We start from the raw sequence: 25,438 nt of genomic DNA on the forward strand, positions 1-25,438 counted from the left end.
ACAGCAGCAGTTGGTGAACACTTCAGATTTTGTGTGTTTTTCAGACATTTAAAATAATTTAAAATCAACAATAATAAAAACCAACAACCACTTTCAAATCATTTAAAACTTCTAGGTGGATAATTTTGAGGGGAATGTCAGAAAAACCATAATCAGCTAGTTCAGGTTTTAATTTTTGTTTTAATGTGTGGTGTGCTTGATGGTTTTTTTTTTAATTGTGAAATACACATGTTTTAAAAATTAGTTTCAGCTGTACAACACAGTGCAATAGTTATACTTTTTACCCCTCGAAGTGAGAACCCCCTCCCCCAATCCGCCGCCCCAGTTGCCCCCTGAATATCATACATATCTTAAAATTCCCTTGACTCCACTCCCACACTATACTCCCGTCCCACGACTATATATTTATATATATTCACTTATAGTCGACATAAAATATTATACATCAGCTTCAAGTGATTGATGGCTTTTAATGTGATGATGATGATGATGATGATTAAAACCCAAATCACTTTCAACGCCTTCATGACTTGTCAAGTACCTATAAAGTACTTGGCTGAAGTCGTGCCAGTTGGGATGGGTCTGGAATGAGTCCTTGAGGGAGAAAGCATTACCCTTGAGTGAACCCTGACCCTCTTCCACCCTCTAGCCCTGCTTTCTGGCACAGCATGTCGAATTTTGCTCATCTTTTTGTAAATGCTGTGCAACGGAGCCAGAAGTCTGTCTTCAAATACTGCCTAGAAATTAAAGTTCTAAAATAAATAATATTCAAATGAATTGAAATTTAAAATGCATTCCCCACCCCCGACATTATTCTTCCTTTTAGTGAGCATTTTGGAGCCCCTCACTGAGCTCCAACAGTTGTTCCTGACCCTATGTGGCGCCAGAGCTGCTGCACTGGGAGATGGGGTTGCCGGCTTTAGGGCTTCAAATCAGAAAAGATAAGTAAAAAAAATCTCTAATCAATAAGGATTTGTAAGAATTCAACATGTTTAAAATTATGTTTGAAGCCACTTTTTTTTTGCCATGCTCTTTTAAATTGAGGTATATTTTACATATAATAAAATGTACCCATTTTCAGTATAGAGTTTGATGAATTTTGATAAATGCATACTGAACTGTCCCGTCACCTCCAGAAGTTCCTTCATGCCCTTCTCAGTCATTCTCCTGCAAGACTACTATTCTGATTTCCTTCACTATAATTTTGCCTGGTTTAGAATTTCATACAAATGGAATAATACAGCATTTCTCTTTTGTGTCTGGCATCTTTCACTCGATTTTATGTCTGTAAGATTCATAGACACATGAAGTAGTTTGTTGCCTTTCACTGCTGAGTAGTGTAAAAAATAATATAAATGGAGCCAGCCACTTTAAAATGGAGTCAGAGCTGTTATCCCAGAGGCACTACCTTGCACACCTTACTCCTCAAACCTATGGGATGCATAAACTGGGCAAAATAACCTTTGGACTAGACCTAAAGCAGCATTGAATCAGAAACAACCATTTGCAAAGATAACAAGAAAGCAGATATTATGACTAATGGACTGAAAATTTTAAAACATTCTTTAGAATTACCATTGTTATGTTAGCTTATTTGCACTTATGGAAACTATTTCCTTCTATTGATGTAATTTTCCCCATCCCTTTCTCATAAGTACACCTTGCTTTGTCTCCTAATTGGAACATGGCGATTCAGGGTTTCTGCCTGAATTAGTGCTTTCCGAATAGCTCTTCTTTGGATGTCAAATAAATGCTTGTTGCCTCTCACTTTGGCCTTTTAATTTTAGGTTAACAGCAGTATTCCAGCATCCCATTGTTGTTTCTTTGTCAATTCTTTTGTTGCTGGACACCTGGTCTATTTGCAGCTTTTTGTTTGTTTGTTTGCTATTATGAATAAAGCTAATATGAACATTGGAGTACACTTTTTTGTGTGGGTATATTGCAGTAGCATGCTGTGGCCAGCTCACCAGAGCCAATTTTGCAAATCTCTTCTCAACTCTGGTTCAGTGGTGTCATATTAGTAGCTTGAAATAAGTAAGCCACAGTGGGAGTGTTTATGACTTAGTTGGCAAATGCTACAAATTAGAGTTTTTTCCTGGACAGCTGGTTGTTAAACCTTTACCAGCATGCCATTGGATGTGTTTTCATTTCGCTGGAGTAAATACTGAGGAATGACTGCTAGATTGCATAGTATGTCTAACTTTATATGAAGATGCCAAACTGTTTCCAAAGTGGTTGTACCATTCTACCCTTCCAGTAGCACAGCATGAAAGTTCCTATTGCTCCACATTCTCATCAATATGTGGTATTTATTATCAGTCTTTTTTTAAAGATTTTTATTGGGGAATTAGAACAGTGCTAGGGAATTGGGGGAAGGGGAACAGACAAGTTGCTGTCGTTTTGTTCTTCAGTCTAGTTGTGGAGGACGTTGCTTCACTGGCCCAAGTTGGCACCATCATTGCGCTCTTCCCGGGCGAGGCAGATCAGTCGCCGGCTTCTGGACGACTGCTCACTGCGGCTGCTGGCCGCTCACGCTGGCCGCTGGCTACACACGGTAGCCCATGGCAACCCACCTGCCGTCGCCAGCGACTCATGGCAGCCCAGCTGCAGGTTGAGCTGTTGTTCAGCATCTTAGCTGTGGAGGGCAGCGTCACTGGCCCCCATATGTGGGATCCGAACCGGGGTCCTCTGGCATCCCAACCCAGCTCTTAACCATTAAGCCACTCGGCCGGCCTATTATCAGTCCTTTTAATTTTAGCCATTGAATGGTGAAGATCCTAATAGAAAAGAAACAATGGGAAATGGAGGTTACATGACACCCAGTAAGCAGAACTCGTCTCTCTCCTTATATGCAAAGAAAGCACTTAATAAATACAAGTTGAAGCATGTTGAGGCGCCCTCGCCTAATGACCTTTCTCTGATCCTTCCCACTTCATCACAGAGGGATGCTGAGGCTCCAAACAGGAGAATGTAGTCACTTCAAACAACAGGCTGTTAAAAAAATTAAAAATAAAATCTCGTGCCAACCCGGTAAATCCTCTTCACAGAGGTAGAAAAGAATTAAATAGTTATATTATCAAAAAGTGTTAAACCAGACTGCGATGTGCATCACATGCAATTCACTAAAGAGATTGCAAGGACAGAAAAACCTCATCCTTTTATACGGCTGGGGAGATACAACCCATTACACATATGTTCTCAAGAAAGACAATAACTTGTCCTCAAGTAAGAGAACTTGACAGCACCATTTGCTGCACAGTTCATCTCAAATTCACCTTGTAACTGGGGTACCCATCTGCCTTTATCCAAAGGGAAAAATAAAACACCAATCTCTTTGACAAGCCGCTAACAACTTGGAGCCATCCGCCTAGGTCAAACCAGATGGAGATGGGGCCTATCTTTGTTGATGTTTGCATTTCAAAGAGATGACTCCAAGGACCTTAAGAAAAACGTCCTTGGAGACAACTGACTCCCGGTGGTGAACACACAACATGATACATATAATAGATGATGTATTGCAGAATTGTACACCTGAAACCTATATAACTTTACTAACAATTGTCACCCAAACTTTAATTAAAAAAAAAAAAGAAAGAAAAACATCCTTGGGTTGTAAAACTGGCAGGAGGCCTATTTAGCTTTTAAAAAGATTTACATACATCTCGAGGGGACAAAAAAGTACGTTTTCTAAAGGAAATGCTCTAAGAAAAGGGAGGGCGGAAAGTCTCTTTCACTTTTGACACCAGGTAATGGTCATCTTTTAAAAAATTGTATTTACCTCTCAATTCCTCCATACATTTCCCTGCACTTGTGCCCCATTATAGGTCCACACTTCCCTCCCCTCTTCACCTGGCCATCTATGACTAGCCTTACAAAATCCTTATCAACCCCATTCCTAAAGGAAAGCTCTCAGAACAGCAGGCCTTTCTTCCTAGGGCCAGACCCCCAGGCCGGCCACACTAGAGACCCGCTGTTACATAAGGCTAGGACTTCCATCTCTTAGATTTAGAAAACGTTGCCAATATTTGGTCTGATTCTAACCCATTTCAAAGACGGTAAAACGGAGACCCAGGAAACTCCCAAATGGCTACTTAAGGCTCCGGGCCGCTGGAACAAAAAAGGGCACTTAAGGATTCTCCGCCCAGATTCAGGAACCCCTAAAGTCAGACCCAAGTGACCGAAAAAGGCTCTGCTTTATCCTGCCACTGTACGATTGGGTTAAAGCCCTTGGCACGCAGGTCTCCTCCTGACTGCGCCTGCGCGAGTCTGGACGTGCGAATTTGCCCCAGGCCCTGACGTTTCAGGCAGCCCCTCCTAATCCGGAACACGACCCACATTCCGCCGGTCCGGCCTTGATAGGCGTGACCCTAATCCAATAAGGATAGAGGGCTGAGTCCTGTGGAGCCAATGGCGAAAGTCCGAGGGGCGGTGGAGGCGGACTCTACGAGGAAACAAGAAGACAGGCCCAAGATGGAGGCGGCGGCGGCCGTTGCAGCCTAACAGGTGAGGGCGGGCCCCGCAGGGTTAGGTTTCTGGAGCGACCGCCGGGCATGGGCAAGGAGCCGGGACCGAAAGCTTAGCTCCAGGGTGGCTGCCCCTGGGCTCCGGCGCCCCGCGCCCGGAACCGGAGGAGTGGTTTGACCCGGGGCGAGACCATCGTCTACAGCGGGGGGTAGTGGTGGGTAGACAGGAATAGGGGTGCAAGGCTGCGGGGGATGGTTTCGCCCGCCGCGTGTGGTAGCACGCCTGCGCAGAGCTGGAAGGCCCTCGGTAGGCGGGGCAGGTCTGAATGGGGCCTGGGCTGTGGTGTGTTGTTCCCAGGTCCCCTGTAAACCTCCTTAAGTTATCTGATGACCCTTCTTTATCAACAACGGGAAATGCATGGGGACGTGTCTGACCCACAAGGAGATTGAGGATTACCCCATTACTCCTCCTGAACTCTCACCAGCCTCCTTCCATTATCACAAGAAATATGTCTGTGAACCTTTAGTTGTCAGGGAGAATTTTGGAGCCTCCCTGCTTTACCTCCATTCATCTCACCTCAACAATGTCTAATGATGCACCATTACCCTCTTTTTCCCCATGACAGTGTCTGGTGACCACCTTATACATTCTTCTCCCCATTGCAGTGTCTAGTGACCTCTGTTACATCTTCCTTCAGCATAGTGTCTGCTGAGCCTCTATGATCTCCCATCACAGTCTGGTGACTCCATTAGCCACCCAACAGTGTTTGTGAGCCTGCCATCATTATAGCCCAGGGCTTAGGGATGCCCGCAGTACCCTTAAGAACACACTTTGGTGCAATTCCCATTTTCCCCAAACTAAGGGCAATATCTGATGATTTTCCATTCGTTCCCCTTCACTCTGTCTGTGACTCCTCCCTTAGCACAGTATCTGGTAACCCCCTTCTCCACGAAAAAGCCAGGACACTGTTCATGTCTATTATGTACCTGACACACCCCAGTGCACTGTGTGCTGACTTCCCCATTAGCCCCCAGCAGAGACTTGTGTACTTCTGTTCCCTCCAGGACAGTGTGTGCTGTCTCTCATTGTGCCGTCCCACCCCCACCTGGCCCCTTGCAGTGAACCCGAGATCTTGGCTGGGCTGAGCAGAGGAGGAACTGGATCAACTTCAAAGTGTTAACAGCCTCCCTTGGGCTGCTGTGTGGAAAATAGGCTACTGGGGTGACGTGGAGCCTGGAGATTGAAATTCTTTTTGTTCCCTGCCACTGTGCTTCCAGACTATCATTACTGGACCTCTGAATTCCTCCTCTGTCTTCTAGGAGCCCCATGGCACCTGCCCAGCCCCGCCTCAGCCCGTCTTGACAAAGTCCTAGGCTCCATGGAGCCACCACGGGGCCCCCCTGCCAACGGGGCCGAGCCGTCCCGGGCAGTGGGCACTGTCAAAGTGTACCTGCCCAACAAGCAACGCACAGTAGTGAGTCTGAAGGGAGCAAAACTGGTAGGGGTGTGGATGGACCCAATTGGATCAGAAGGGTAACTAGGGCTGGGAGGAGGCTTTTGCCGAGGGGTGGGAGAGTTAGTTGGGGCCCCTGTTGGGCACTGATCCCCCACATCTGCACAGGTGACTGTCCGGGATGGCATGAGTGTCTATGACTCTTTAGACAAGGCCCTCAAGGTGCGGGGTCTCAATCAGGATTGCTGCGTGGTCTACCGGCTCATCAAGGGGTAAGTGTGGCATACACCTGGTCCCCCACCCACTGGGTGTCCCGCCTCCCATCCCGTCTTCAGAGTCATCCGACTCCTTTACTCTGTCGTGGAGTCTTCATTAGTCTTCCCTTAGTTCAGTGAATCCGTGAGCCCATCCAGCTTTTATTTCATTACTTTGTTGGTTCATTGGTCTGTAAGGTAAGCTTCTCACCCTCTCCTTGACCCCCAAGTCTTCACCCAGCTCCATCACCTCCTCCCAGAGTTCATCTCTTTGTTCTTTCACTTTTTCAATAATTTGTCAGCTGTCTCTCACCTCCATTTTCCCATTCTCTGTCTGCTGAGTTGGGCCTTGCTGACCTTCCATTTATTCTTCTGCGCTGGGGTTCCTTAATTTTCTTATTCAGTTCACACATTGCTATTTATTTGTTGCTTCAGTGCCTCATCAGCTGTTTCTGCAGGGGCTTGCTTAGCACTTCAGAAATTTAGTTGTTTATTCACCATCTCGTGCTCCTCACCTCGTGGTTAAGAGCATGGACTCTTCACACTGTCCTGCCACTCACAATCCCTTGTGGCCTTGGGCAAGTCACTTTATCCCTCTGAGCCTTCGCTTCCTCATCTGTAAAATGGGGGTAAGGATAGTAACTAGTTCCTAAGGTTGTCGTGATGGGAATGAAACACGCTAGATATTACTCCGTGGATGCAGACTTGGAGGTACTTTTAGAGGTTCCCTGCCTCCCCGAGGCTCCGGCCACCCTCCCACTCACTCCCTTTCATACATTCTGCAGGCGAAAGACAGTCACTTCCTGGGACACAGCCATTGCCCCCCTGGATGGCGAGGAGCTCATTGTGGAGGTCCTCGAAGATGTCCCTCTGACCATGCACAATTTTGTGAGTGCAGGGTGGATAGTGGGGGCAGACCCTGGGCATGGGGGGAGGGTACTTGACCAGGCCTCAACCTTCCCGGCTTTGTGGCAGCAGGTACGGAAGACATTCTTCAGCCTGGCGTTCTGTGACTTCTGCCTTAAGTTTCTGTTCCATGGCTTCCGCTGCCAAACCTGTGGCTACAAGTTCCACCAGCATTGTTCCTCCAAGGTCCCCACAGTCTGTGTTGACATGAGTACCAACCGCCGACAGTGAGCCTGGCCTGGGGTGGGTGGGGGGATTGGGAGGACAGATGTCCAGCCGCAAGGTTCTTACATACATCTGACCCTTGTCCCTTGCTCTATACCCTTAATGCCCTCAAGGTTCTACCACAGTGTCCAGGATTTGTCCGTAGCCTCCAGACAGCATGAGACTCCCTCGAACCGCCCCCCGAATGAGCCGCTAACCCCTCAGGGTCCCAGGTAGGGATGCCTTAGCTGAAGATCTTCTGTTGGGAAAGAAAGATCTGGAGGTCCCTGGAGGCCAAAAGCCATTTTTTATTCATTTACTTGACAAACATTTGTTGAACACCTACAAGTATGAGTAAGGACATGGAGCTGTAGGACCTTGGGCAACTCACCTAATCTCTCTGGCCCTCAGTTTTCTCATCTGTAAAGAGGGAATAATGATACTTTTTACCACATAGAGTTTTGATGAGCATTAAATGAGTTAAGACATAGATCAGGTGCTTAGAACAAGATCTGGTACAGAGTATAAAAGTTGTTATTAATTATAAATATATATGTATGTGTATATATATATAAAAGCATCTAACTACTATATTCTTCCAGTATGATCATGCTCAAGCCTTTCCATTTTGAAATATATATATATTTTATCGTAAATTCCCTTTTATCTCTCCTTTAAGTATTATAATACTATATAGTATTTTTATATTAAAATAGATTATTGCTCTAATAAATCATAAGTTTATAAAACATGTTTTATATGTATTATATATTTTATATATATTTTTTATAATGTCTATAATATGGTATATTCTATGTTAATGTACATGTGTTATAATATTTTTATATAATGTATAACATCATATATCTTTATATAATATATAAAATAGTACGGTTAGGGCATTATGTTATTTTTAATTATGGGCATAAGTAAATTAATTACCTATGAATTTCAGGATAGTGAAAGGGAACATTAAGAAATGCTTTTGTAACATAATCTATATACATGTAGAACATGTATAACATTATAATATGTATATTTTGAAACATTGCCATTTTAATATAGATCATATGTTATATATTACATAATATGCAATATATTTGAGTAGTACATATAGTTATAAAGTATTATATATATTACTCTTTCCCTTGCTGTGTGGCTCACTGTCCCTCCTTTAGGTCTTTGCTCAAATGTTACCTCCTAAGAGAAAGAAGCCTTTCCTGACATCACTAGTGACACTTTCTGTCTCCTTATTTTGCTATATTTTTTTCTTTATTGAACCTATCACCATCAGACAGATTCAGTATTCTTTGTTTTTTAATTTCTCTGTCTCCTGGAACATCAGCCACATGAGGGCAAGAACCTTTATTTGTTTTGCCCACGGTTTTATTTCCACTACCTAGCATGGTATCTGGCACATGATAGGCACTCAATAAATGTTTCTACAACCAATGAATAATAGTAATAACAGTGGATGTTTACTCTGTGAGCTAAACACACGTTTAGGATGGGGTGGGGGCGGCTTGGCTGCTTTTGTTCTTTCGACAGTGATTTCACTGCCTTTCTCCTGGCAGCTCCTGTACCCAGCACCATGACCCTGAGCACTTCCCCTTCTCTACCCCGGCTAATGCCCCCCTCCAGCGCATCCGCTCCACGTCCACCCCCAACGTCCATATGGTTAGCACCACAGCCCCCATGGACTCCAGCCTCATCCAGGTTAGTGTTGATTGGGGCAGTCGTGGGGGACCACTGGGCAGAGGGAAGAGCCTTTCCTGATGGCCTCAGCATCCTATGTCTGACTCCGGTCCCTCTTCTTCCAGCTCACGACCCAGAGTTTCAACACTGATGGTGAGCCCCCACTGCCTGCATCCTGAGCACCCCCCTCCACTGCACTTGCCTCCACTGACATGCTCTCCACAATCACAGCTGCTGGTAGTAGAGGTGGTGGTGATGGAGCACCCCGGGGGAGCCCCAGTCCGGCTAGCGTGTCCTCGGGGAGGAAGTCCCCACATTCCAAGTCCCCATCAGAACAACGGGAGCGGAAGTCCTTGGCTGATGATAAGAAGAAAGTGGTAAGCTCCAGGGAGAACATGTGGGGGGGGCACCACAGGCTGAGTAATAAGGGATGTGGGCAGGCCCCTGAGATGCCGCCCATGTGGCCCACAGAAGAATCTGGGGTACCGGGACTCGGGCTATTACTGGGAGGTGCCACCCAGTGAGGTGCAGCTGCTGAAGAGGATCGGGACGGGCTCGTTTGGAACCGTGTTTCGCGGGCGGTGGCATGGCGATGTGGCTGTGAAGGTGCTCAAGGTGGCCCAACCCACAGCTGAGCAAGCCCAGGCCTTCAAGAACGAGATGCAGGTGCTCAGGTGAGATTCCCCACGTGTGTGTGTGTGGGGGGGGCGAGGGCAGCAGGCACGGCCTTATCACCTCTGGGGAGAGGCTGTGCTCGGGGAGCTTCTGCGCATCACCTATGTTTGTGTCGTGTTATAACTGTAAGCGTAAGTTGTTTATCAAGGGCATCCCTTCCCCCTCTGGGAAATGGGTATGTTTAGAGGTCCTCTGATGATGTTATTGTTTGTGTTTGGGTTAATATTGATATCAGTTAATGGCTCTGCCTCCAAAATGTGGGTCTTCTGGTTTGCCTGCTATGAAATGGGTATGGCCCTAGGACACCATTAACGTCACTTGTGTGCACTTACATTAGTAGCATAATGCTAGTTAACTGCATCTCCAGAAAGCCTTGCATCCTTCCTTCCCCTCTGCTTGTACTGCATCATTCATATTATGTTTATTGTTACATTCTTGTCATTAATTATAAAACTGCCATAATTTAAAGAACAGTACTACAGTTGACTCTTGAACAACAATGCATTTGAACTTCATGCGTCCACTTATACATGGATTTTTTTCAATAATTATTGTAAACATATTTTTTCTTATGACTTTTTTCTTTTAAGCTGAGCCATCCTGCCACCTGTTGGCAGCTCAGCGGCTGTTCAGCTCGGGCCGGGACTCGAACCGCTGTTGCTCAGAGCTCAAACTCTTGAGCAAGCTCTTAACCAACTGAGCCACTCTGCCGGTCCTCTCTTATGATTTTCTTAACATTTTCTTTTCTCTAGTTTACTTTATTGTAAGTAAGAATACAGTTATAATGCATACAACATACAAATATGTGTTAGTCAACTGTTTAATATCATCATTAAGACTTCTGGTCTATAGTAGGCTATTAGTAGTTAAGTTTTTGGGGAGTCAAAAGTTATGTGTGGATTTTCAACTGCATGGGGGGTCAGTGCCCCTAACCCCTGTATTGTTTGGGGGTCAACTGTATTAACTATAATCATAACCATTATTTAGTCATTATTTAATTAATGGTAATAGTTACTCAATATATCATTAATACTATACTAATTCATTTGCACTGAGAAACCCTGGTATTCCCTTTTGCCACTCTAGTTACTACCACTCCTAGGGTTGCTAGCATGGGCTTTCCCTTGACAAATGGGCACAATTATGTTACAGAGTTGATGTTATCATAATTCCTTGTGCTGTTTTAATATTTATTCTCATAATGGATGCCACAGTAAGAAAACTTTTCTTTCTGTCTGAAATAGCAATGATTTGAACATGCTGCTAATTTGCATTTTTTAAATATTTTAACCATAATCTGACTGCTATGAAGAATGCTCATGTGCTGTATTATCTGCGCTGACATGGCAAAAGTGCAGAGCATCATTGATGGTACAGTTGACCCTTGAACAGTGCAGGGGTTAGGGGTGCCGACCTCCTCATGCAGTCGAAAATCCATGTATAACTTTTGACCCCCCTAAAACTTAGTTGTCCCTCAATATACATGGGGGATTTGTTTCAGAACCCCCTGCAGATACCAAAATCCACGGATGCTGAAGTCCCTTATATTAAATAGCGTAGATCACTGCATAAAGTTGGTCCTCTGCATCCACGGACCCCAACCTCAGACTGAAAACAGTACTGGTATTTATTGAATAAAATCTGTGTCTAAGTGGACCCATGCAGTTGAAGCCCACATTGTTCAATGGTCAGCTGTATTTGCAGTTGTGTTACCATAACTGGAGTTAATACTTCTTTAAGGAATGAAGGTTCTCAATTAGGGCAGATCTATTCATACATGACAGAGAGCCAGGTACCCAGGAGCAATAACAACAAGAACAGTGAAATTTTCAGAGGGCTTACTTGTGTTAGGTGCTGTTCTAAGTTCCTTACAGATTATCTGCTCACATCTCCCAACATGTCCATAAGGTCGCTAATATAATTATCACAGTTTTACAGTTGAGGAAAATGAGGCACAGAGAGGTGAAGTGTCCTCCCTGAGGTTGCATAGTGAATACCTGGTGAAGCCTGGATTGGAACATAGGAGCTAACTTGAGTCCAAACCCCAAGCTAAACTTTACCTCTAGGCCTCTCGTGGTGATTAAACAGGATATAATCACACACCACTGATATTTTTACCTGGCATTTATCAGTATTGTGATGATATATGAAGAAGGTTGGCATTCCACTTTCTCATCTCTAAAATGGTCACAGGCCCAGGTTACAGTCAGGGTCAGAGGTGTGGCTGGTGTTGATGGTTAAGATACTACTGGTCTGCGGAGGTGGGGGGGCGGTCATCCATCCATCCTGCTTTTGCTGGGAGACTCGGATGAGGAAGGTCAGGACATAAGCTCCATCACCGAGTCAGCCCAGCAAACATGTCTCACAAATTCACTGAATCTGGCCACAGTCTGGCCCTGAACCTCCTGAAAGACAGGGTGGAAATGACGACAGAAGTCAGCAGTGTACAGTGTCATTCCTGATGCTCAGAAAGTGAGTGACAGTTGCTGCTTCTCCCTATACACCCCCCCCTGCCCTGATACTGCCCTCCCTGCCTACAGGAAGACACGACACGTCAACATCTTGCTGTTCATGGGCTTCATGACCCGGCCTGGGTTCGCCATCATCACACAGTGGTGTGAGGGCTCCAGTCTCTACCACCACCTCCATGTTGCCGACACACGTTTTGACATGGTCCAGCTCATAGATGTGGCCCGGCAGACTGCCCAGGGCATGGAGTAAGCTCCCAGCCCGGAGAGTAGGGAGGGTGTGGGGGATCTGGGGGAGGAAAATGAAGTAGTCCCCAGCCAATTTGCACCTGCTTTTACCCCCACAGCTACCTACATGCCAAGAACATCATCCATCGAGACCTCAAGTCGAACAGTATCTACCTGTTCCCATCTAAGGACTGGGGTGGGGTGGAGACTTAGATGGATGGCTCTGTGTGTGTGGGTGCTTCTGGGAGTGAATAGGGACGGACATGTGTCACATGGCCTTTGCCTGGTGGCAGAGCTATGGCTGGTGAGGAGCCTTTAATGGGGATCTCTTGGTCAGGAGTCTAGAGTTGTGGCTTGTTCAGGTGCTGTTCTTGGGGACTCTGGTCAGAGTCTGAGGTGTGACCATTGCAGAGGGCATTATAGGCAGTTTCTGATCAGGGTCACAGGCATGGCAGGTATGGGTGCCCTTAGAGGGGCTACCTGGTCAGGAGTCCCAAGGGGGCAAGTGTGGGGGCACTAATAGGAGCTCCCCACTCAAGTCAAGGTTATGGCGGGTTTGTGTGACATTTGGGGACTTCTGCTCAGGGTCAGAGGCATGACTGGTATGGAGGTGTTAATGAGAGCCTCAGTCAGGGTGAGAGGTGTGGCTATTGGGAGTCTCTGTAGTGGCCCTTGACCTCGGTGGACATCTTTTTACACGAGGGACTCACAGTGAAGATCGGTGATTTTGGCCTGGCCACAGTGAAGACGCGGTGGAGCGGGGCTCAGCCCTTGGAGCAGCCGTCAGGCTCTGTGCTGTGGATGGTGAGTTGGGCCAGGCTGGGCCAGGGGCTGGACTGGGAGTGTATAGGGACGTGGGCTGCAGGGCTGGGATGTGGGGGGCCAAGTGGGGATGGGGATGCCTATGCCAAGTGTGGGTGTCTGGACTGCTCACGTTTCACCTTGTGTGGGTGGCTCTGAGTTGTATCCAGTGTGGTCAGTGGGATCTAGGACTATGGGCCGGCCATTTGCTGACCTCCTTGGTCCCCCTGCCTGGTTTGGCCTATTGAAGGCGGCTGAAGTGATCCGTATGCAGGACCCGAACCCCTACAGCTTCCAGTCAGATGTCTACGCCTATGGGGTTGTGCTGTATGAGCTCATGACTGGCTCCCTGCCTTATAGCCACATTGGCAGCCGTGACCAGGTAAGCCCCACACCTTACCCGCAATTTCCCAGGCTAAGCGATTCCCTCAGCCACCAAACCCCAGATCTCCTTTGCACAGACCAAGACTGTCACACTTCCTCCAGAAACCCAAAATTTTGAACTCTGAGAGTCTTCTGGGTCTCCCATACCCAGAATCCCCTCCTTCCCCCACATCCACAATTCTCTGGGTTCTCAAAGTCCGGAATCTCCTGACTCCCCTATATCCAGAATCCCTTTAGGCCCCCAAACACCCAGAAGCTCTCTTACACAGAAGACCCCTTAGACAACTGCCAGTCCTCTGGCCCAGGTACTCAAAATCCTGCAAATCCCCAAAGCCCAGAATCCCATTTCTCCCAGAAACAGAATCGCTTTGTACTTCTGAAATACTCACAGATACCCACAGTCATTCAGGCCTTGGACGTCTGGTAGGCTTTGGAGCCCTGAACCCACACTATTCTAGGCCCCAGACTTCTACAGTTCTCCAGGTTCAAGGCTTGGCATTTCCCTGGCCCTCAGAAACCCAGGATCCTCTAGACTCCAGATAGATACCAGTAGTCCCACAGGCTATATGGACCCGTAGTCCTTAGGCCCTAGAGCCCCACAGCGATACAAGCTCCTAAGGGCTAGAATCCTTTAGCGCCCTCCAGACCCAGTTCACTTTTCCCCTGGACTCAGTACTTTCCAGGTCCCTAAGCCCCCTAGAAGTCTGTGGACTGGACCCATAATCTTCTGACCCTGACACCTGTACAATCCTTGACTTACCCAGAGCTTAAAGCCTTGTGTCCTGTAAGCAGAGAATCCTTCCCAGGCCTCAGAGCCCCAGAATCCTTGGATTCACAAGATACCACAATCCTCAGAGCCCCAATACCCAGAATACCCAAGTTCCCCAAAAAGAACCTCCCAAGTCCCTCAAGACCCCAAATTCCCTGGGCCTCACAGCCCAGATCAGTCATTCCTGTCCCACCCGCCCCCAGATTATCTTTATGGTGGGCCGTGGCTATCTGTCCCCGGACCTCAGCAAAATCTCCAGCAACTGCCCCAAGGCCATGCGGCGCCTGCTGTCTGACTGCCTCAAGTTCCAGCGGGAGGAGCGGCCCCTCTTCCCCCAGGTGGGCCGGGTAGCAGGGCTGGACACCTTGGGGAGGGGACTCTGAGAAGGAGGAAGACTCCGAGGTTTGAATGTGAACCATGTGTGTGTTGAAGTCTCAGAGGTGTGCAATGTGTGTGTGTATGCTTCCCTGTGGTGTCTGGGGTCTGGTGGTGGTGGGGTGCTTGTGTGGCTCTGGACACCCCTCATGCGTACCTGCCCCCAGATCCTGGCCACGATTGAGCTGCTGCAGCGGTCACTCCCCAAGATTGAGCGGAGTGCCTCCGAACCCTCCTTGCACCGCACCCAGGCTGATGAGTTACCCGCCTGCCTACTCAGCGCAGCCCGCCTTGTGCCTTAGGCCCTGCCCTCAGCCACCAGGGAGCCAACCTCAGCCTGCCACGCCAAGGAGCCCTGCCCACCAACCAATCAATGTTCTGTCTCTGCCCTGATACTGCCTCAGGATCCCCCATCCCTGCCCTGGGAGACAAGGGGGTCCCCATGTGCTTTTCCAGTTCCTCTGGAATTGGGGAACCCCCCAAAGACTGAGACCCTTGCCTCCTCCATAGTTTGGTTTCCTCTTGGCTTTGGGGATTTCTAAATTTGGGAGCTCCTCCATCTCCAATGGCTGAGATTTGTGGCAGGGATTCCACTCAGAACCTCTCTGGAATTTGTGCCTGATGTGCCTTCCACTGGATTTTGGGTTCCCCAGCACCCCATGTGGATTTGGGGGTCCCCTCTGTGTTTCCCCCCGCCATTCAAGGACTCCCTTCTTTCTTCACCAAGAAGCACAGAATTCTGCTGGGCCTTTGCTTGTTTATTTTGCTTCCCGACTCTTCTCGTGGGGTTCAGAGCCGCTGAGGGGTGGGGATGAGTCCAGGCAAGGAGTGGAGGTTAGGGGGAGGTGCGCACCACACAAACAGCGCCACTGCACGCATCACCACAGGCGGCACGATGAACGAGGACCACATATGCCAAGCACGGCACAAGAGGAGGCCACGCCAGTCACAGACACAGACATCACAGCAAAGGTGGGAAGTGGGGGACCACTGGCCTTCTGTGTGCAAAGGATTCTGGGAAGATGGGTAGAGTTTGCATATTTAAAGACAGCTGTCAGAGGCAGGAAAGTGGGGCAGGGGTCCCTGGGGGAACTGAGGGATCCTAGCAGTGGGAGGAGCTCTCAATGTGTTGAATGGGGCTGGGGGCAGGTGAAGGGAAATCCTTGTGGGGCTGGGTGGTGGTATTTGAAGAGGTGGTTCTCCAGAAATAGGAGATCCATGGAAGGGGCTCAAAGGTAGGGTTTCCTTAAGGAATTGGGAAATTCTGATGGGGAACAAAGTGTGCTTGAGAGATCTGGGACCAGGAGTAGGGTTTTCCGGGAATTTCAGGGTTCCAGGAAGGGACACAGTGGTGGTAGTGCCAGAATGGGTTGCCTGGTGTTTGGGAGCTTCTGGGAAGGAAAATGCACTCTGGGGGACCAGGAGTGGAGGTCTTTAGGAATCTGGAGGTTCTGAAACTGAGAAGTAGGTATTGAGGTGACCGGGAGTGGGCTTCCAGAGGTCTTGGGAATTCCAAACGTGAGAACTGACTGGGTTTAGGACCAGGAGTGAGGTTTCTTGAGGGACTTGGGCATTCTGAGGAGTGAGAAGAGGGATCTTGGTGAACCAGGAGAGGGCTTCTTGAGAGAGTTGGAGATTCCAAAAGTGAGAAATGGATTCTGGGCCCAGAGAGGGGTTGCCCAGGGATTTGGGGGTTCTCAGGGTGGGGTGTCAGTCGGAGAAGAGGCTGGCGAAAGACTTCCTCAGGCTGCGGATGGTCTCAGCTTTCACCTCGTCCTGGCTAAGGCTGGGCCTGGGCGGGGCTGGCTCTGGAAGGTTGAAGGCATTGGTCAGAGACTGGGATTTGCTAGAGAGAGACAAGGTGGAGGCGTGGGAGGAAGGGGGGAAGAGGAAGGGAGGAGGGGGAGAGAAACACAACGTTACCCCAGGCCCGGCCCCAGCCCTGCCCCTCTGGTCCTGGGGCGGTGCCTGTGACCCTCCCACCCGGCAGCATGGGCCTGGCCCCTGATGGATTCTCAGGTGTAGTCAGGGAGCCCTGGGCCAGGCTGGGAGGATTTGGATCCAAGGTGAAGTCGGGGGTTAATGAGCAGGGTCCTGGGCTGAATTTTCTCTTCAAATCTAGGCTAGACTGGGAGGAGTTTGATACAAAGGTGAAGATGGGCAGGGCAGTTTCCAATCTAAGGGTGAGGAGTGTAGGAGGGAGTGGGGGGCTTTGACCAAGGACAGACTGGGAAGGGAAAATCGACGGGGGAGCAGTTAGGTGGGGCAGTGAGGACTTGAGCTAAGGTGGGGGCAGATCTGGAATGGACCACAAGAGGCAGAGGGGATGGTGTGATGATGTGGGAGGAGACAGATGGACTAGAAGGATTTGGGGATGGACCAGAAAGGAGCCTAGACTAGGAAAAGTATGAGGACAACTGGGAAGGGTGTAAAGTGACATGGGAGGACTGTGAATTGGGCCGGGGGTGGGGGTGGGAGGAGTCAGGTTGGGCAGGAGGAGGATGACTGGCAGGAAAGGCTCTGAGATGGGTGGAGGACTTCATGGGCTGGGAGGTACTGAAGGAGGGCCAAGCAAGGTGCTTGGGGTGGGTTCAGAGGGGCTGGGGCAGGGGACTTGCACAGGGCCTATTAGGAAGACTCTGAACTGAAAGGGGTTTCTCTGGGATTCTGGCACTGAATCTCTGGGATGGAGGGCAGGAGCCTCTCTGGACTGAGGCGGGGTGGTGGGGGGGGGTGTCTGGCCCAGACTGGAGAGAGAGCTCTCAGGACCCCTGGATAGGATCTGGGACTGAGGAGCTGGGACTGCCCTCCTGGTGCAGGAGCAGGTTTTGGGAACAGCAAGGCAAGGGCTGCTGTGGGGTCCCCTTACTTGAGCTGGGGGTGCGGGGGTCCCCCGGCAGCAGCGGTGGCAGGTTGCGGCACGTCCTGGCTAGGTTTCTGGGCCAGCTGTGGCTTGGTGGGGCGTCCAGCGGGACCTGGGCCACTGGGCCGCGGCTGCTGTGTGGTGGGTGGCCCAGTGCGGGGCATGGGACCCGCCTGGCTGGCTTGGCGGGTAGGGCCAGCAGGGCCTGGTGGTTTCTGGGGTGGGCCCTGGCGCTGCTGACCACCCGGTGGGGCCCCTGTGGCCTTGGGTGGAGCCTGACCAGAGACGGATGTCTGCCGGGTAGCCTGTGGGGGGCCCGCCTGTCGCTGGGGAGATGGGGAGGCAGGTGGGCGGGCTGCTGGAGGTGCCCCAGGTCCTCCTGCTACGGGTCGGGATTGGCGGCCTTGACCCTGGGTCAGCGGTGGGGCCTGGGACACAGGCTGCTGGGCCGCTGATGTGGGACTTGGTAGGCGCTGGGGCAGGGGGCTGCCAGCTGGGGGTCCAAGACCGGAAAGGTGCTGCTGGCCCTGTGGGGGTGGGCGCTGCTGCAATGGGGGTCCCTGGCGTTGGGGGCCTGGGCCCGGCTGTGGAGGGCCACCTGAGGGACAGAGAGAGTACACATGTGAAAGCCAGCAAGTGAGAGGTGGGGGCGCTGCGGGATGGTAGGGGCCCAGGAAGCTGGCCCCTCACTTACCCTGTGGTGGGGGTCGTTGCTGAGCAGGGGGCCCCACAGGCTGCTGGGAGGTCTGGCGGCCCAAGGGCAGGGCCCCTGGGGACAAAGTCTGTGGTAGAGGAGTGGAGCAGGAGAGGTTAAAAATAGTTACCAGCCAGTGGAGCATCAACCAATCAGAATAACACGGGTTCTCTGTGTGCTGTGTATTGCCTGTGTTTGTGGCTGAGCTGAGGGGATGTCAGGTTGTAGGGTGGGGACTCACTCCCAGGGGAGGAGTTGGGAAGCACTCAGGGAAGTCAGGGTAGCAGCTACTTATCAATTTTTTAAACAATTGGTAATTGCCACCACACGTAATAGTGACACCCTTAGCCTGCTGACCATCAGCTCTGTGACACAGCATGACTAAAGGCTGGCATGCCCACCACTAGCTAACCTGGCTGTGGGAGCCTCTTCCGGGGGAGGCGTCCCGCTGCCGGGGCAGGGCCTGAGCCATCTTGTTGACCACGAGCTCCACGATGAGCTGCTTGTCTTCATCCTGGTGGTCACCGATGAGTGGCATGGAGGAGCCCACCACCTGAGGGATGAAAAGGGACCCAGTGAGGAGAGAAGCAGGAAGTGCATGTGAGGGGTGACAGTGACAAAGTGCTTTAAGTTGGCAGAAGGCATGATGGCTGCCACAGAAATGAGCTTCAGTTTGAGAGGCACTGATGTGCAGTGCGAGGAAGGCTCCTCTCCTCCAAGGTACTTAACAGCTTATGAGGTACTAGCAGGAGTCATCAAATTCGGGTCCACAGGCCAAATCTGGCCCAGAACCTGTTTTTTATGGCCCCTAAGCTAAGGATGGGTTTTATATTTTTTAATGGTTGGAAAAAAATCAAAAGATTTCATGACGTGAAAATTATATGAAATTTCAATTTCAATGTCTATACAGTTTTATTGGAACGAAGCCACGCTTTTTTTTTTAACATATTGTCTGTGGCTGCTTTTACAGAGTTGAGTAGCTTCACTGATACCATTTGGCCGCAAAGCCTAAAATATGCACTGTCTGGCCCATGACAGACAATGTTTGCTAATCCCCGCTTTATAGCTTGGTAGGTGCTCTGTCCTTTACAAAGAACTTTGTAGTTTACATGGTACTTTACAGTTTACAAAGCTCCTTGCCCTTTACAAAGGACTGTGAAATATATGGTATGTTTACAGTATAGAAAGTGCTCTGCAAAGGGCACCATTGATTACAAAATGCTTTACTGTGTATAAAGCACTAGTGTTTACCAAGCACTCTGAATTTTCAAGGCATTTCATAGTTTACAAATTGCTTTACTGTTTACCAGGGGCACTGCTGTTTACAAAGAGCTTTAGAATTTTGAAAGTGTTTTGCTTTAATAACAATGACTTCCCAGTTTACAGAGCTCCATTTTTATAGTTTTATAAAGCACTTTGCTGTTCAACAAGCACATCCTGAGTTATAAGTTATTTTACAGGTTACAGAATGCTTTAGTATCAGCGAGTACTCTTTACAAAGTATAGTTTACAAAGTGCTTTACTGTTTGCCAAGGACCTCTCAGTTCACAGAACACTTTAAAGGTTATCAAGTGCTCTGCCTTTCACCAAATGGGCTCAGCTCACAGAGCGCTTTATAGTTTAACAAGCATTTTGCTATTCACTAAGGATGTCCAAGTTCACAAAGCAGGTTAGAGTTGACTAAGTATTTTGCCATTTGCCAGGGTGTCCTAGCTCACAAGGCACTGTTTACTAAACATTTTGTCATTCGCTAAGGACCTTCTGGGCCATAGAGCCCGCAACATTTCATGGAGTATTGCTGCCGTGCACCTGCTCCCCCACCTATTCCTTCACCAGTCCCTGGGTGCTCCCACCTCAATGATGTGATCTCTTCCGTCCTTGCCGTGCAGCGCTTCCACTGCACAGATGTCCAGTCCCCCAAAAATCTCTGAGCACGTATCCACCCACAGCTTGTACCTGCCAAGACGTGGGGCAAGGAAGCCTGTCAGTGCCTTACCTGGGCAGCCACACTCCCACCCTCACTTCCCCTCCCCGCTAGTTCAGGCCAACCACCTGTCAGACATGGCAATCTGTTCAAGCATCGCAGAACCGGTGTTGGTCTTCCAGTTTCCTGACACTGATGTCCTCCTGGCGGGCAGAAGGAGAGAGGAGAGAGACTCAGGGGGACCTGGGCCACCCAGGGCAGGGCAGGGGACCCATGCCTGGGCCTCAGTCTCTCCACTCACATATAGGCCTTGTAGTTCTGCCCAATCTTCTGGACGCGCACATCGTATTTGGCATCAATGAAGGGCTCGGCAGTGGCATACGTCTTGGTCAGTGCCACGACACTTGCAATATCCTGGAAATCATGCTGGTTGTCCACCTTGACCTGTGGGAGTGGGGTGGGGATCAGGGCCTGGGCAGGGTGGCGCAGCAGTGGGCATTGGGGGTGCCTCAAGGCAGGGGCGTGCACACAAATGACACAGGTGAGCTGAGTACATAAAAATTCGGTGGACACACCAAGGCACTCACACATGCATAATTCTGGGCTTCTTGGTTTTTACGTGGACACACAGACACAAAGTTGGGTGTGTACAACTCTGTGAATATAATAAACACTATTGGATTGTCCACCTTAAGTGAATATGTTTTATGGTATGTGAACTATATCTCAATAAAGCTGTGTGAAAATTGTGTGTATATACAGTATATGCATACAGACACAAAATTAGTTGTACACACAATATACAAACAGAAGCATGGACACACTCCAACATACAAATCACAAGTCTGCTTTCTACGTACACAGAGGCAAAGTCAGATGTATGGAAAGCATACAGTACCACAAGACCCTTGAATGTAGAAGATTACATAGTGTGTGTTCAACACAGAGGCATGGATATACACAGAAATAATGTTGTATACACTAACAAAATAACAGGACACATAAACTTGGCTGAGTGCATGACAGAAAATTGGGCCAACAAAATCTAAGAATGTGAGGGGAAATATGCAAATCGATAAAAACACCACAGGAAACCCAATCACATACATGACCAATGTGCATTGAATATGCAATATACATCTATACACGTGTGCACAATGTCAGGCGCATACGCCATGTACAAACACACATGGGGACACACCGCTCGGGGACTCACCTTGCCCATCCCAGAGTGTGCGTGTCCCATCTTCACAACCACGGGGTACGTGGTGCTGCTGAGCTGGTAGGGTGGAAAGGCAGAGCATGGTCAGGGCAGGGGGCTGACGGCCAGGGCTGGGGTGGTGCTGAGGGGAGCCCATCCAGCGGGAGTTACATTAGGAGCCATTTCCCAGAAGAGGCAGGTCAGACAGGTAGACAGCAGCTGGGGGGTCACACAGTGCCTCCTAGCTCAAAATTGAACCCAGAGCCCTGTCTGCCTGGCCCTCCCTCCACAACCCCCAAGTTCCAGACTTTCCGCCTCTGCTTGGATAAGGGTGGGAGCCTTTTCCGGAAAAGGGAAAGTTTGTTTATACAGTGACTGGATGATAGAAAAGTGAGTGTGTGCATGCCTGGGGCTGTGGTGGTGAGCATGTAGCAACTGGACCCCAGGCCTTGCACGTAAGCCTTGTTCACACACATGTACAGCCTAGAGACATACACACAAAGCCCTAGAACTCAGATCTACACAACCAAACCCAGAGATGCCCACGCACGTTGAGACCCATGAGATGGAGAGACCTGCAACCAATGCAGGCTCCAGAGCACACGTTGCTCTCCAGCTGCACAGGCACCCACAGTCATTCAGCCCAGTGCTCAGAGTACGGGGCAAGGATAGGTGCTCCTGGCCAGCCTCCTTGCCCAGCAGCACACACGATTTTGGGCACAGACACACACACAGCCCTCCTCCTATCACCCAAATCCACACAACAATTAGAGGGACACACACAACATGAAGGATTACCCATGCAATACAGAGACAACCCTCAGGGCATAGCCATAGGATACAAAGGCACTCACAAGTTGGACAGGCACACACAACAGAACAGGACACATGGTCGACACTCACAGACACCCATGCAACACTCCTAGGCATACAACAAACAGAAGGACCCACACTACATACAGAGGTACGCACACTTCTAGGTATTTACAGAACCACTGAGACCCATAACACAGAGACCCACACCACACTCCTGGGCACACAAAAAGTATATTACAGATGGAGAGGCATACACACAACTAGAGACACCCACATCCCTCCTAAGCATACACACAACACTCTTGTTGCGTGCGCACACACACTCATTTTCTCATTCAGGTGATATGGAAAGTCTCCCTGACCCTGGGTGGGATAGAGGGAGCTGAGTTGGGCGACCCCAGCCCCACCATAGTACAGGATGCACATAGGGCCGGCCGTGCTCTCCCTCTGCAGTGCAGACTGCTGCCCCACAGCGTAGAGATGGTATTCCCGGAGGGGTGGCTAGGGCGGTGGCGGTTCCCGACAGGCACAGGAAGCCCGCAGGCTCAGGGTGACCGATTGACCTTCAGACCTTGCCCGCCCTCCGTCTGGCACTCCCACCTTCCTCATTTCCCAAATGACTGTCGTCATTATGGGGCGCTGAGAGGAATCGCGTTGGGACAGGCTCACGGGGATCCTCTAGGTTGCGTTACAGGGAAGCACTGCAGAGGCAGTGTGTGATGTGTGACGTAACATTCAGGCACACTCATAGCTCACTGAGGGAAGCAACACATCCACAAGGACAAGTGCAACCTAGACCCACTTTACAGAGGCAGACACACAACTCCTAGAAGCAACACAAAACACACAGGGCTACACAACACACTCACGTCCACACATACCACCACCTAAAGGCAAACATGCAACTATCAATGGCAGAGACACAGCAGAGAGCTGTGCACAAACGCACACACACACACCCAGATTTTCTAGGCTCCTCTTTTCATAAACCCTCCTTGTTTCCTCTGGACGTGAGCCTGAACACAACACTGTGGATATGTGTATGTGTGTGCCCGCACATGTGTGCATACAGGGAGCCCTGCACTCTGGGATCCCCTGGAGAGCCCTAGCTTTGAATCTTGGCCTCTCTTCCTAAGGCCATGTGGGACCCTAGGCAGGTCACTTAACCCTCTCTGGGCCTCAGTTTCCTGACCTGTACAAAGGGCACAATCAGGCCCAAGCACTTGGTGTGCTGTGAGGATTGCCAGGTGTCCACTCTGCACATCCAGCTGGGCCCCACGGCCCCCTCCCAGCTCCCGAGATGGTCACACACTTGGACACCCCTCCGCGAAACCCTACCAGTTTCAAAACCTGCGCAATAACCCAGATCCACACAACCCCTCACATGTAGACAGTCAGCGAAACTCTGACTCAGGTTTCAGAGTCACAAAGCTGGCGTCAGAAGCAGCTCTGGGTCAGTGAGGGGCTGCATCAGGACTTTCCCTTCCCTCACTTCTCCCTTTGGTCCTGACACTGACTTACTCAGGCCCCTGTCTCGTTCACTCTCACTCCCCACTTTCACAATCAGCTTCTCCAAATTCCTGGTTTAATTCCACCCCCTGCCACTTCAGAGTAATTTCTTCACTCTCATTCTTGGGAAGGTCACTCAATCCTTTGTGTGTCTCAGTTTCCTCATCTGTATAGTGAGAATACGAACAAGTCTCTAACTCACAGGGATGTTGTGAGGAACCGATTAGTTGGGGAAAATGCTCAGCACAATGTCTGGCACACAGGAAGTCTGCATCCTCTAAAAGTGCTGGGTACTATTATTATTATTGATTTAACATCCCTTGGTTAGCCAACATTAATTAACAAGAAGACAATCAGGATTGACTGAGAGATAAAATACTAAGACTATAGAACAGTGCTTGATAACCAGTAAGCACTCTATAAGAGCTGGTGGTAGTTTTTATTGTGGTGATATTGCTGTTGACTGAGTTAATCCAGCTTAATTAGCAAGGGGGTATTGGAGATTGAATGAGAGAATTTACACAAAGACTTCAGGGCACAGTACACAGTAAGTGCTCAATAAGTGATGCTAACAACTACCATCATTGTTATCATTGGCCTATCCTCCTTGAACTAACGAAGGATGTTAATCAGCCCTCAGAGCCCTTTCCCAGGACCCCAGGAAAGATTCAGGCAGCATCTGGAAGCTGTCTGGCAGGGATTGCCTCATTCCAACCTCTACCGGGGGCGTTGGTGGGGGGTTGGTGAGGAAGGGGCAGGGCAGGATGGGAGGGTATCAGTTTTCTCCTGACTCACTGGCCTCTTTCACCACCATTCAACTCCCCTCACCCCAATGCTCATTAATTCACCGGCACCTTCCCGTTTGCCAAGCCAAGGCTAAGATCCTGGCTCCAGTTGGCTTAGGTTCAAATCCCAGCCATTCCCTGTGATCCTGGGAAAGTTCTTCCATCCCTCTATGCCTCTTATTTCCTCATCTGTAAAATGGGAATAATATTGGTACCCATCTCAGTGGCTTATTGTGAGTTTTAAAGAAAACTGAATTATAGTTGACATACAATATTATATTAGTTTCAGGTGTACAATATAGTGATTTGATATTTTATACATTATGAAATGATCACCGTGATAAATCTAGTTAGCATCTGTCACCATACAAAGTTATTACAATATTATTGACTATCATCTCTGTGCTGTACATTGCATCCCCCTGACTTATTTATTTCATAACTGAAAGTTTGTACCTCTTAATCCCCTTCACCTATTTTGTCCACCCCCCATCCCTCCTCCCATCTGGCAACCACCAGTTTGTTCTCTATGAGTCTGTTTGTGTTTGGTTTGGTTGGTTGGCTTTTTAAGATTCCACATATAAGTGAAATCATGTGGCATTTGTCTTTTTTTTCTTTGTTTTTTTTTTGTTATTTCTTTTTACATTTGTCTTTTTCTCTGATTTATTTCACTTAGCATGATACCCTCTAGGTTCACCCATGTTGTCGCAAAAATTGTGAGCTTTAAGTGAGATAAATGATGTTGAGTGCCTAGTACAGTTGGTGCTATGTAAATGCTAACTATTTCCCTGTGTTTTTTGAGAGAGATTAAGACCCAAACTCTGGCCCCAAGCCACCTGAGTTCAAATCCCAGTTCTGTCCCTTATTGACTGTGATCTTGGATAAATCACTTAATCTCTCCATGCCTCAGTTAGCCCAGATTGTATTCTTCCTCCAATCACCTGCTTTATCTCCCTCCACTACTTAGTCT

General features: G+C 49.0%; 2 protein-coding genes across 3 annotated transcripts in view; one reads left to right on the forward strand and one right to left on the reverse strand.

The window, feature by feature from the left end:
* The first annotated feature begins 4,407 nt into the window (after positions 1-4,407).
* Positions 4,408-15,423, forward strand: ARAF (A-Raf proto-oncogene, serine/threonine kinase). Its single transcript, XM_019632553.1, has 16 exons — positions 4,408-4,503; positions 5,784-5,938; positions 6,086-6,189; positions 6,957-7,059; positions 7,150-7,304; positions 7,416-7,514; positions 8,856-8,997; positions 9,102-9,129; positions 9,208-9,353; positions 9,448-9,650; positions 12,192-12,368; positions 12,467-12,513; positions 13,033-13,151; positions 13,399-13,530; positions 14,505-14,639; positions 14,844-15,423. Exons 2-16 carry the CDS (start codon positions 5,843-5,845, stop codon positions 14,976-14,978), a joined length of 1,821 nt encoding a protein of 606 aa, XP_019488098.1. The 5' UTR covers positions 4,408-4,503; positions 5,784-5,842; the 3' UTR covers positions 14,979-15,423.
* SYN1 (synapsin I) overlaps positions 15,417-25,438 on the reverse strand; it is a 45,191-nt gene continuing 35,169 nt past the window's right edge. Inside the window, exons 6-13 of one of the 2 annotated variants that reach the window (XM_019632552.1) lie at positions 21,374-21,436; positions 20,459-20,601; positions 20,286-20,360; positions 20,087-20,189; positions 18,646-18,786; positions 18,234-18,321; positions 17,546-18,137; positions 15,417-16,484 (exon numbers count right to left, since the gene is read on the reverse strand). In XM_019632552.1, coding sequence (XP_019488097.1) covers positions 16,457-16,484; positions 17,546-18,137; positions 18,234-18,321; positions 18,646-18,786; positions 20,087-20,189; positions 20,286-20,360; positions 20,459-20,601; positions 21,374-21,436 — 1,233 coding nt within the window. In that variant the 3' untranslated portion in view covers positions 15,417-16,456. Of the gene's footprint in view, positions 16,523-17,545; positions 18,138-18,233; positions 18,322-18,645; positions 18,787-20,086; positions 20,190-20,285; positions 20,361-20,458; positions 20,602-21,373; positions 21,437-25,438 lie in introns of both variants that reach the window. The other variant, XM_019632551.1, reaches the window with a different exon arrangement.

Source organism: Hipposideros armiger, unplaced genomic scaffold (assembly GCF_001890085.2).
Source record: "Hipposideros armiger isolate ML-2016 unplaced genomic scaffold, ASM189008v1 scaffold_1151, whole genome shotgun sequence".
In the NCBI taxonomy this organism is placed as follows: domain Eukaryota; kingdom Metazoa; phylum Chordata; class Mammalia; order Chiroptera; family Hipposideridae; genus Hipposideros; species Hipposideros armiger.

Coding starts and splice junctions, on each gene's coding strand:
- ARAF (XM_019632553.1), top strand. CDS start 5,843: ATGGAGCCACCACGGGGCCCCCCTGCCAACGGGGCCGAGCCGTCCCGG. Junction 9,354..9,447: donor CTGATGATAAGAAGAAAGTG/GTAAGCTCCAGG, acceptor TGTGGCCCACAG/AAGAATCTGGGGTACCGGGA. Junction 9,651..12,191: donor AACGAGATGCAGGTGCTCAG/GTGAGATTCCCC, acceptor CCCTGCCTACAG/GAAGACACGACACGTCAACA.